General features: G+C 39.2%; 1 protein-coding gene across 2 annotated transcripts in view; it reads left to right on the top strand.

Moving 5' to 3' along the window:
- The window catches only part of PREX2 (phosphatidylinositol-3,4,5-trisphosphate dependent Rac exchange factor 2), a 299,061-nt gene extending 286,824 nt beyond the window's left edge, over window positions 1–12,237 (top strand). The window contains exons 36-37 of one of the 2 annotated variants that reach the window (XM_034668152.1): window positions 2,709–2,776; window positions 8,726–12,237. In XM_034668152.1, coding sequence (XP_034524043.1) covers window positions 2,709–2,776; window positions 8,726–8,771 — 114 coding nt within the window. In that variant the 3' untranslated portion in view covers window positions 8,772–12,237. The remainder of the gene's footprint in view (window positions 1–2,708; window positions 2,777–8,725) is intronic. The other variant, XM_002925213.4, reaches the window with a different exon arrangement.
- Window positions 12,238–12,589: the final 352 nt, after the last annotated feature.

A 12,589-nucleotide genomic window follows, 5' to 3' on the forward strand; every position in this document is an offset into this window, starting at 1 on the left:
AAGATTTTATTTATTTATTTGACAGAGACAGCCAGGGAGAGAGGGAACACAAGCAGGGGGAGTGGGAGAGGAAGAAGCAGGCTCCCAGCGGAAGAGCCTGATGTGGGGCTCGATCCCAGAACGCTGGGATCACGCCCTGAGCCGAAGGCAGACACTTAACGACTGCGCCACCCAGGCGCCCCTGATTCAGACGTTCTAAAACTAGTTTACGTGTATACTAGGCTTGAATAGATAAGTAAATATATTGCAAATAATAAGAATAAAATTTCTTACTGTCAGAAAAAGAAGTTACAAAGAGGGAAAAGGAGAAGGCTGTAATCCGGAATGAACCCTGTGGCAAGGGAGTGAATCAGAGGTAGCAGTTTGTACTGATGGACACACACACACACACACAGATATGCATAGATGTAGAAATAACTGTCGATGTTTGCATCAGTCAACTAGTTCTGTCTACTGAGAAGACCTAGAAGCAGTTACATGCCAATACTAGCAATGATCATACCCAGCGTCCAGATCTCAGGTTCTAAATATAATTCTCCATTAAAAAGAACCAAGGATCCTTGGAGAAGTGGTTAATTTCCAGCTGAGATGGGGAAGATGAGTCTGGAACATCTTGAGGTACCAAAAAATAAACAAGTATTCAAAAATGATTGTGATTCTTTCAGTAGGACATGAGAAGCCACCTGAAGGAGTTCCTAGCCACCAATCTAGAACAATTTGAACAAAAACAAATTATTAATAATAGAAAATTGAATATTAACTCAGAATAAAATAAATACTCATAAATTCATACTGATTTAAATAAATATATGAATAAATAGATAATGGATTTGGGGAGAAGGGATGACTCTTATTTATGGAAGCATTCCTTCCTAAATGCTACAGTATCATTGTTATAGGCAAGATACACCAATGGAGGTTAAAGTCAGTGAGCAAAGTTTGAAGAGAAACAATATATGTGCACAGTCTCATAGTATCTTCCCCAACATAATTATTAACTATGAAAAGAAAAGTAGAGACTTTACAGTGGAAAAATCTGGCAGACACCACTTGCACCAAGTGATCAAAGTTAATGGCACCAATGATAAGACCTAGAGACATCATGTGACGGTCAATGTCAGTGATCTCATACACTGAGAAGGTACAAAATCACTTCTTGCCCTAAGTGCCATCACTTCCTCTATCTAATCATGAGGAAAGATCTGACAAACCCAAACTGAGAAACATTCTGCAAAATAATGACCAGTACTCATCAAAAATATTAAGGTCATGAAAGACAAAGAGAATCTGAGGAACTTCTGTGGATCAGAGGACCAAGGAGACAAGAAAACGAAATGCAGTAGGGGATCCTGGACTGGATTCTGGCATAGAAAGGGGACACAAGTGTGGGAAACGGTGATATTTTAATAAGACTTGCAGCATAGTACTAGCGTTGATTCTCGGGTTGTGGTCATCATACTATAAGGGTAAGCATTAGAGGGAGTTTACGTAGCTGGGTATGTGAACTCTCTGTTTCGCTTTTGTAACTTTTCTCTAAGTCAAAAAATACTACAAAATAAAGAGTTATTTTTTAACTGTTTAATTGTGATTCCTAAATTCCTTCCCATTTGTCTTTCTGCCACCCCCACTCCTTTTCCCTGTTTGTTTTCCTTTATTTGGTCCATATTGAGAAAACAGGTTTGTTTTTTCTTTCTTTCTTTTCTCCTTTTCTTTCTCCCCTTCCCACAGCTCAGAAATTTGATAGCATGAGAGAGTTTCAGAGTTTATTTAAACCATTCTCTTTCATCTATTCTCAGCCCCAAACCCGGGTGTCTAGTTCTTTTTTTTATTTTTTAAAGATTTTTATTTATTTATTTGACAGAGATAGAGACAGCCAGCGAGAGAGGGAACACAAGCAGGGGGAGTGGGAGAGGAAGAAGCAGGCTCATAGCAGAGGAGCCTGATGTGGGGCTCGATCCCATAACGCCGGGATCACGCCCTGAGCCAAAGGCAGACGCTTAACCGCTGTGCCACCCAGGCGCCCCCCTGGTGTCTAGTTCTATGTAAGTAACTAATTCCCATTAGGAACTGAGCAATGATTATAACTTCATTCATGAACTTGACAGGTTGCAAAGACTTTTTCATGGCTAAAGGACATTGTCTTCGGACTCTAAGCTTCGAGGCAGAATGCTTACATTTCAGAGATCCACGTGCCTGTGCCTTGTCCAGAATTGCTTTAGAACTCTTTAAGAAAATATTTTCTTGATAAATACTATGAAGTTTAAAATAGCTAATTGTTCAGCTGAGGACAAAACAGGTGCATGAGCGAGATAGAACTGTGATTTCTGTTCCACGAAAGTGGGGACATAGCAGGTATTTGTAGCCTGCTTATTTCTTATTTTCAACATCTAAAGTATTGCTTGCTTCTAGGAAGAAAGACGTAGCTGAGATAGTGAACAGGAAGCTGTGATTTAAATTTATTTTGAATGATTCGGATGGCTACTGAAATAAATATCAATCCTTTGGATTGATACATCAGCATCTTTTGATGCTCAAAAACATTAGTTATGAAGATGCTCAGATGATGATTTCGCTCTTCTCCTTCATCTAGTCTCTCTTGATGTTAAATACATGGTGGGAATAAATCCTCTATGCTCAAATGTTAATGGTATGTTAAATAATTACTAATACAATGTAGAGCTAAAAATGATTTTCCCTGCTTCTTTCAGGGAGCAAGGGTTCAGAACACAGCAAAGAATTTGGGAATCCGAGACCGAACCCCACAGTCTGCTCCAAGGTAAGTGACTCCCCAGGTCTGCTCTTTTGCAAAGGGTTGGCCACCATTTCCCACACAGTGTCACACACAGCTAGTGCAAACTGAACTTGTAAACACTCTGCGGCTAAATGTGACTAGGGATAGATGGTCTCTGAGTTCAACGGAATTTTAGGGAAGCAAACTTAGCGGTAACAGGTAGAAGTCTTGACATTATTCTGTTTTGCAAGTGCCATCATGAATTCAAAGACTCACGTCCACACAGATACTACTAAAATTTGTATTCCAACTGTACTGAACCAACACAATGCCGTTTTCATTTCTATTTCTATGCCTGCACATGCCGTTACCTCGGACATGATTGCTTTTCCCATCCGTGTCTGTGTGAAAAACTCCTACTTAACCACAAAACCCAACTTAACTGGCTTTTTCTCTTCCATGTCTCAGCTGAGTTTTCTTCCTCTTTGTGCTCCCTTATCATTTGGTATTGGGCTATTATAGCCCTTATCATATTGTGTTATAAAATATTGTTCCATGACTCCTTGCCCAACCTGAATATGCATTCTTTGGAAGCAGCGAATATGGTTTTTTTGCATTTTATTCCTTGCTCATCGAAGTGCCATATAGTAGACATTGAGTATCTGATTTCAAGAATGTATGAATGGGGGCGCCTGGGTGGCGCAGCGGTTAAGCGTCTGCCTTCGGCTCAGGGAGTGATCCCGGCATTATGGGATCAAGCCCCACATCAGGCTCCTCTGCTGGAAGCCTGCTTCTTCCTCTCCCACTCACCCTGCTTGTGTTCCCTTTCTCGCTGGCTGTCTCTATCTCTATCAAATAAATAAATAAAATCTTTAAAAAAAAAAAAGAATGTATGAATGAATAAATGAATGAATGAGCTTTTTCATCGTGATCATACCAGGTATTCACAGTTCACATATCATCAAAAGAAAGGACTCTAATCCACCTTTAGAATAAATGAACATGGGAACAGCCATCAAAAAAATGTTAATTTCATTTCACTGGTGACATTAGGGTAGACAGCCATCTATCTTGAAGTGGAACAATATTAAATGATTTCTTTTACATTTGATTGTTTTTATACATTGGCATTTTAACAAAAAGTAGCCTCCTCCAAGCACTGTCACAGACAAGACACTCTTTGTTTCTATTTACAAAGCAGTTACCAGAGTGAGAATGATGACTACAGCATTTATGAAGTTATATTTCATTCTAAGAAAGTATGTGGGCAGTGGAAGTACTTTCAAAAGGGAAAACGTGTTTTCCCCCGAAAATGGATGGAGCACTCGTGTTCTAATTGTGTTTATTTTTAGTGCTGACTCCTGACTCTATTTAATCCTCGTCTTGTTAATGTTATCTTTCATAGTTGATTAAGTTAGAAAGACTTTCTGTTGCTAAAGAATCATTTCACACAGGCATTCTCTAACACCTTGAGCAGACATGGCATATTTGGATAACAGACCCAGTGAAGTGTTAAAATCCCAATAAGAAAACAAGATAATGGCTTAGCAAGGTCTTCTTAGCTGGAGCTTATAAACACTAATAAACAGTGGGGTTAAGATAAGACTTCAGCATCCTGATCAATGAACCAGTAGGCAAGCTGAATACAAGAAAAGAACCCAAGGAACTCACTTTTTTCTTTATTGGGTTGTGTTTTAAAACACTTGAACTGAAACACAATAAAATGTGCCAGCAGTAAAGTTGACATTTTTTTCTAAGAGAGTCATAATCCCAAAGGAGAAATCGAGAGTAATTTTGAAATTTAATTCTACTGATTCTTTCACTCATTCTACAAATATTTATTGAGGACTTAAGAAATGCAAAGTGCCCTCCTATGCCTCATGGAGAACATAAACACGAGATAGAAGCAGTCCCAGCCCTCAAGGAGCTTTCAGGGAAAGAGATGAGATGACAAAACATAACCGAAGGAAAGGCAGAGTGGAGAAACACTCTATGAGGGGGTGTGGAGAGAGTGCTGAGGTCCCAGAGGGTCGGGCTTCCCGCCCAGCTGGGAACCAGGATTCCTGTCCCAAAGACAGCAAATTGAAGAACAAATCTGGCTCTCAAACACAGGCCACCCACAGACAAGTCTAGGGTAAGGTTTCTGGAAATATCTTCACGGAGGAGATAGAGTTTGCTATCTCTGCCTGAGATAACGTTTGGTTCAAATCCCTTACCAATCTCTCCCATAGTTTTCCTTTCTCCATTCACTGTCTTTCACTACTTAAAATTCACTCAGTAAACAGTCTGTTGAATTTCTGCTGTATGTTTGTAGATGTCAGGCACTGTGTTAAAAGCTAGAAATAAAGACTTAGTCCCTTCCACTAGTCACTGGGATGCAGTAAAGGGACAATTGAGTAAAATGAGAATAGTATCCAAAGTGTAAGTACTGTGGCAGACATAGGCACAGATTACCACGAGAACAGAGAAAAGGGGCACAAAACTCACCCTAAGGACAGAGAGGGGAGGTTGCAGAGTGTTCCTGGCCCAGTCAGCATGGAATAGATGTCTTCCACAGATGATGCAATCGCACCAACACCTGGAAGGCATATCTTACTCCGGGAACTACAGCAGATCTCTATGACTGGTGGTTGAATGTGATTTAAGAATGGTGCAAGGTGAGGCTAGAGGCATAGGTAGGGGCTGGATCAGGAAGAGCCGTGTATGAGATACTGAAGAATTCTGATCTCACTTGAAGACACTAGGGAGGCATTAAAATGCAGTCTTCCTTCCGTCTGGAAGATTCAAAATTTCCTGTCTGGAAGATTTAAGATTTCAAATTTATCTCTGGCACCATTAAGAAGATCCATTTGATTTTCTCAGCATTCAGCTGAGAGTGAATGCAGGAGCTTGAGCAGAGATTGTCATGGTATTGAGGATGAAGAGGAGACAATGGTTCGAGAGGTATGTAGGAGACAGAATTAATAGTCTTTGGACACTAATTGGATGAAGGAGGTTAGGGAAAAGGAAGATTCTAGGATGATCACCAGATCTTTGGCTTGGATGACTAGGGGCAAAATGGTTCTAGTCACTGAGAAAAATAAGCACGTGTAGAGAAAAGAGGATGAGCTTGTGTCACTAATACTGGGACTGAGGATCAGTGGGACACCCATGTGGAGATGTGTTTATGGGCAGTGTAAGCCATGTTCTTCCCCCTCACTTTCATGTGTTGCATCTTCAGAGGAATAAACTTAATCTTCATCAAGAACCAAATATTACATTTTAGTTGTAATGGCACACTGGTCTTGTTTTCTATTATGTCACAAAACCTGGAAACAACTGTGCTATGATAGCATGATTTTCTTTATTTGTTTACTTGTGAAGCAGCAGGGTTCTGGGTGGCTCAGTCGTTAAGCGTCTGCCGTTGGCTCAGGTTGTGACCCCAGGGTCCTGCGATCGGGTCCCACATTGGGCTCCCCGCTCAGGGGGGAGTCTGCTTCTCCCTCGCCCACTCCCTCTCTCGCTGTCTCTCCCTCTGTCAAATAAATAAATAAAATCTTTAAAAAAAATAATAATTGTAAAGCAGCATACTATAGTGGTTACAAGTGAAAAACACAGTTTTTAGTCCCAGCTCCTGTTTGTGACCTTTTTAGCCAGGTTATTTATTTTTTCTGAGACAGTTTTCTCATCTGTAAGACAGGGAGAATTGCCTTGGGACAGATTATTACTGATGCTTTAACCTTCAAAAGAGGCATTTGCTTTGTGATCTCCCTTAGCACAGCTTTTATTTATGCCATGTAGAAAGATGAAAGGTGTGATCTGTAGATTGAAGTTTGAAAGTTCTACTTCCGGCAGGTTGGGATTGGGCTCGAAATACCAGCTCCAAGATGGCTGCCAGAGCCCAAACAGGCAAAGAAGAAAGTGGAGCCAGGAACAAAACTTTTCATGCAGGGGCACTGGTGTACATGAGTGGAATGAGACTATGACAAGGGTCCTAAAATGTTGGGCAAAACAAGACGTCCCATTACCTCACAGTTCCTCTGCCAGAAAAACAAATGCCTCAGTTCAGGGTAAAAGTCCAGCTCTTTAAATATTACATTTTGCTTCCCAACTTCATCTGACTGTTCTAAATTCCCCAAGCCCCACAATTTCCATTATAAATGTGTCTGAACTCAAATAACCCTGAGTCACTTCCAAGAAGCCTCACCGAAGCTGAATCTGCCCAGCTCTGCAGTACCCAGAGCTATTATTTCATTAGGTGATCACAGGGAGTAGCCTTTTTGCCAATTTGCAAGGCAGACATTTCAAAGACTCGTCTACCCAGTGGCATTAGCTCCATTATGTGGAAACGTGCAGTGCAAGGTAATGGAATGTCATGGCGCAGCCCAGATCTCACGGGGTAGGACGCTCGCTACCCAGCTTACTGTTTCTTTTCTACCTCAGTAAGGCCACTGCCTTTCCACTCATTAGGCAGCGCCGTCAGGGAAATGAAAGGATAGAAATTAAAGAGGAAAAGAATTTTCCGATCAGTCTATTATTCCAGCACTGGGAATGCATTTTGAAGCAACACCATATTTTTTCAACTGCAAAAGCAGCTTTGAACTATATCAGCTCAATTTAATGTATTCTTTTTCTCCAGGAAGGATGAAATAGGCTCTTCTGATGTGAGATGTCCTTATTTCAGTATTCATTTTCTTCCATGGAGATGACCTGTAGAGCATTAAGCAACTTTCAGACTTGAAATACATTTTGCAAATCTCCCAAGGCAGTCGCGTTTTTCTGTGTGTTTCCAGACTAGGAGAGTTTATTTTGTAAACGAGGTTTCTAACTCAATATTCTCACTACTTCAGTCTTTCCCCCCTTTGAGTTAGAATTAGCATGGGATTAAATGTGGAAGGGAGAGGAAACATAATTTGCTGAGTTTGTTGACAAGTCATGTAAACTTTATCCATAAAACTTAATCTGTAAAAGAGAATCACCGCAGCAAACTCAGGAGTTTGGTGTACTTTTTAAAAGGAGCAAAGCTGACACCTGTACTTAACATGTTTAGATCACAGACGAAGCTCTGAAGTAGGGCCAGCTTGGCCACGAACTATAGGACTGGGCGTGTCTGTAGTCGGACACCTGGCTGGCTTAGTCAGTGATCTTTGCTCCGCCTGTGCCCTCAATAATGGCTTTGCCCTGTCTGGTCACTGGCTGTCTCACAGCTATTATGTTGCCCTTAATTTCATTCTGGAGCTGGGATATAACCATTCAGGAGAATGTGGAGCACTGGAGCTTATACGATCCTAGTCCAGTCCCCTGCCTCTTGCCTTCATGCTGAATGACCTCCGACACCTGGATCTGGGATGTGCCCAAGAGAGGGCACTTCCAGGCATCTCCGCCAGTTCAAGTAGATGCCTTGACCCACTTGAATCTCCACCTGATTCTGCTGACAGGTGAGAGGATGGATGGGCAGAGCCAGGCAGATATTCCTCAGGAAACACCAGATAATCGTGCCTGGGAGAGTCAGGCCTCGGGACTCCTCCACAGCAGCCCTATTCATAACTGACTGCACCGAAAAGATGGTTCAAAATGAAGCGACTTTCGAAAACAGGTCAGAAAATCAGCAGACCCTTCTGAGCAGGTGCTGTTTTGCTACAAACTAATCACGATAGACAAGATGGTAATTATCATAATAATATCATCTCCTAGAATTCAGAGAATCAGTTTTGCTGCCAGCAAGGTGAGCAGTCTGGCTTGGCAGCCCAGAGCAGAAGCAGCTGGTGAGGAAAAGGCCACACACTGCTCCATCGCTAGTTATCTGGAGCTGCAAAGAGACATTGGTGTTCCCTGAATAATAGAACTGAAGTTTTGGAGTTTGCTAATTCATATGTGATTTTTAGTAAAATAGGCAAGATGATCATGACTTCTGAGCCAAGGAATTATTGTCAATATCCTTTTCCTACTGGTGAAAACATCTCAGGTAATGGCAATATGCCAGGCCCGTGTCACACTCTTCCGTGCCTTTTTTAGGCTCTACAAGCTATGCGAGCCGCCTCCCCCCGTGGGAGAAGAATGAAGAGAATCTCCAAGGAACCAGGCTAGCAGAAGCTTCTGCTCACCAGACAGAGGACATGCTGGCTGCACATTCTCCATTCAAGATAAAGAAGTGAATTTTTTTCCTCTAAATCCTTCATCATGGAGTAACTAACCAGTGTTCAACTTGTACTTGGGTATTTGTGCCGGCCACGGAACAGAGGTCATCCGGACAAGTCGAAGCGTCACCAACTCATCTGTGTATGTATTGACACTCACTGTTTATCTTTAGAGTAAAATTCGTCCCTGGAATTTATTTTAAAAAAATCACAGATAAAAAATGAACCATTGTGCCTCCTCTCCCATTTATTAAGATTATTTCATTGTGTTTGTTTTCATCTTCTCTAAATGAGATCATGGCTATTTCCACTTGAAGAGGTCTTTCACTGAAGAAACACGGACACGCTTTCCCAGTCCTCACACAGAAGTGTTATAGACAGTGGAGGCTGGGTGCTGTCATAGGGATTCAGTCTCTCACCTGCGTCAGAGAAAGTAGTCCATGTGTGAGGGGCAAAGAGCATACGCTCTTCTCTTTCTCCAAAGGGTTTATTTCTCAGTCAAAGCGAAGAGAGCCGACGCAGGCTTCTACCAAGACTTTCTTCCAGCCTCTTCTAGGTATCCTATCATGGACAGTTCCAGCAGCCTGGTGCTGTCACTGGTCTCGGAATGGCATGGCTTCTCTGGGCCGTGTGCACTGTGCCACAGGTGGCCAGGGGTGGGGAGTGGTGGAGACCAGAGAGGTATATGAGGGGAGAGGAGAGTAAAGGAACAAACTCAAGCCCATTTAAAAGTTCAACCTTGAACTTAGAAAGATACCTAAAATTCTTACTTTTATGAAGGCTTTCATATGAGATCTGAGATTCATAATAGAATATACCGTGCTGAGAATTTCTCTATCAAGGTGTGTGTATAACATGAAAATAAAGTTTTATTTGTTGAATTTTACAAGGACTGTTAGAAACCTTGATAATGTACGCAAGCACAAGGTGTATTCTGTTTTCATTCTAAAGTATGTGTAATGTTTATCCTCTCTATGTTGATAAAATAACATTGTTTTTTAGCATAATGAATACAGTCAAATTGATTTTTGAGTCTATAATTTTCAAAGCAATTAAAACGCCCTTACTGTGATTGTGATAATTATATGGATTTAGACTAATTTAGTATGTGAAATGCTTTTCATAACTAAAGTATATACAGACTGTTATTAAATTTTTAATTTATGAAATTTGATAATGATTTTTCAAATGATCATTAAAAACCTTCACCACTAGCAGTTGTGTGTTGAATAACAAAAATCCTGTGTTATATATGTATGAGGTATTCATATACTGGTCAAGCTGATAAAAATTGTTCTTGGGCACAGAAGCCCTGAAGATTTTTGCATTAAGTCCATATATATAATGGGAAGTAAAGAAACAAACTCCAAAATTTTCAAAGGAAAAGTTGAACACTCTGAATTTAATGAAGATATAACCTTAACACAAATATTAAGTATATCTTAACTTCTAGGGTTTTAAAATTCTTGATACTATTAACAACTGATCCTGAAGGTCAATGACTTTAGTATTTTGTGATTTTCCTGTACTGAACAATTGATGACATTCAATTCAGGCTAATGAGGGAGCAAAACTGATCTACTAGCAAGTATTTTTCATAATGGCATTACTGTTTTCTAATCACCACCCTGGAAGCCTTATTTCTCATTAGAAGGATGAAGGGGTCACTTAAACACTTCAGTGAAACTTTGCTATGTTTCATGGGGGAAATTATCTGCTATTATGGTATGTATGAATTAGCATATTTTTAAGGATCTAATCTCTACATAGTAGGATGTGGTTAATATTTTAAGGGGTAAATGTACCATCTATCAGAGTGCTTGGTACCTATTAAATGCTCAAAAGTTACTAATGATTTATATTATCATCAGTCACTGTCATTTTTTTTATTAAAATAAAAATTGTAGCTAACATGTAAGTAATTACTATGTGCCAAGAAATACTTCCAAGCGCTTTACCCCTATTTTGTTGTTATTGCTTCACGAATCCTCACAACGATTTGCGGTGGTGCTCTCTTCATCACCGCCATTTCACAGTTGAGGAACTGAAGCAAAGCGAAGCCCAGTGATTCTCCCAAGTCAGTCACAGGGCTGAGAAGTGGTAGAAGCCGGATTTAAACCCAGGAAGTCTGCCTTCTTAATACATTATGCTGCTTCTCCTTATTAATAGGAGAGCTGTTGTAATATTACCAATTATTCGTTAGTAAAGCTGGAGTTATGTCACATGTGTTGCCATTAAATTATGCACTTGATATTGAGGAAAAAAGTGAATGGAAATATGTAAAATGTCTTTCCTATGTGAAAATCATAGGATTTCTTAGACATTTTACCATTCTAGATACACAGTTTGAGGCAATGCGGTGCTATTGCAATCTGAAAAAAATAGATTCCTCATCATTGAAGATAACAGTTTACATATGTTTTGAAATTCGGAAAAGGTATATCCTATAAAATTTGACTGTGATTCCAAAACAGTGGTAACAATAAAAAAATGTCCAATGAATGAATGAATAAAAACAATTTTTGAATACCATAATGTAGCTCCATGCGACATTGAACAGTTAACCGGCCTCGAGTTTTTAGAATGGGTTTACCTAAATGTTCACATGCTCCTCTCTAACTCCTTTCAACATTGCTAAAGTCTACCAACAGTTCTTCCACATTCTGCGTTTGGACATTTGCCTCTCTTCCCCTAAAAGGGAAGGTCATGCATAGAAATTTTGGTTCTTAACATGGGATCTAACCCAAAAATAATTGCTAACCAGTAATCCATTGTCAATACATCTTAAATATTCCATTGTATCTTATAAAGTTATCTAATATTAAATATTACAAAGCTTAATATAGTATTAACAGAATGAGCAATTTGAAGAGACTAGAATTCTATATCTATTTCCATCACTGTTTAACAAGAAAAAAAAACACAAAGAAACAAAGAATTTCTATATGAGTTTTACTTATATTGGATATGTAAAGTTGAATTTAGAAGGTGAGCTTTATTTTATGAACCAATATCCTAATCTTAGAAGCCTCACACTATTCTCTGTCTCTTTGAATCACATTCTTTCAGTGACTTAGATTCCCTGTGCATTCAATGGTCACTTTTCTTGCAGCAACAATGTTTAATTTAAACATTAAATTAATTTTAAACATTAAAGTAATTTCTTATGATATTATAATATATATGATATTGTAATGATACTAGTTCTGACTCTATTGATTTAAATTTTGTTTTAGTTAACTAAGTTCAGTATGAAATGAAATTATCCTTGGAACTAACTATAAAAGCCAAGACAATGAGTAGGTTAAAAAAAAAAAAATCCTGAGGGGCATATTGACTAATTTAAGAAAAGAAACTATTTTGGGGGCACCTGGCTGGCTCAGCTGGTAAAGTATGTGACACTTGATCTTGGGATTGTGAGTTCAAACCCCATGTTGGGTGTAGAGATTACTTAAAAAATAAAATCTTTAAAAAAAAGAAAAGAAAAAGAAAAACTATTTTCAATCCTCTGTGCACATACAATTTTTAGGAAAAAAATAATATTTAGGGATGTGGAAGCATTTCGTGGAGAGTTACCTGCTCTATGTATTTGAAAATAATGCATTTGTATTTAAAGTACTAAAGTATTCCTTGATTAGTTCATATAGATCTTTTCCTATGTAACATGATTTAGGACAGATTACAAGGGCATATTTTTATTCACTTGTATTTTTTTAAAAACATTGAAGTTTAAAATAAATAA

Source organism: Ailuropoda melanoleuca, chromosome 9 (genome assembly GCF_002007445.2).
Source record: "Ailuropoda melanoleuca isolate Jingjing chromosome 9, ASM200744v2, whole genome shotgun sequence".
Lineage (NCBI taxonomy): Eukaryota > Metazoa > Chordata > Mammalia > Carnivora > Ursidae > Ailuropoda > Ailuropoda melanoleuca.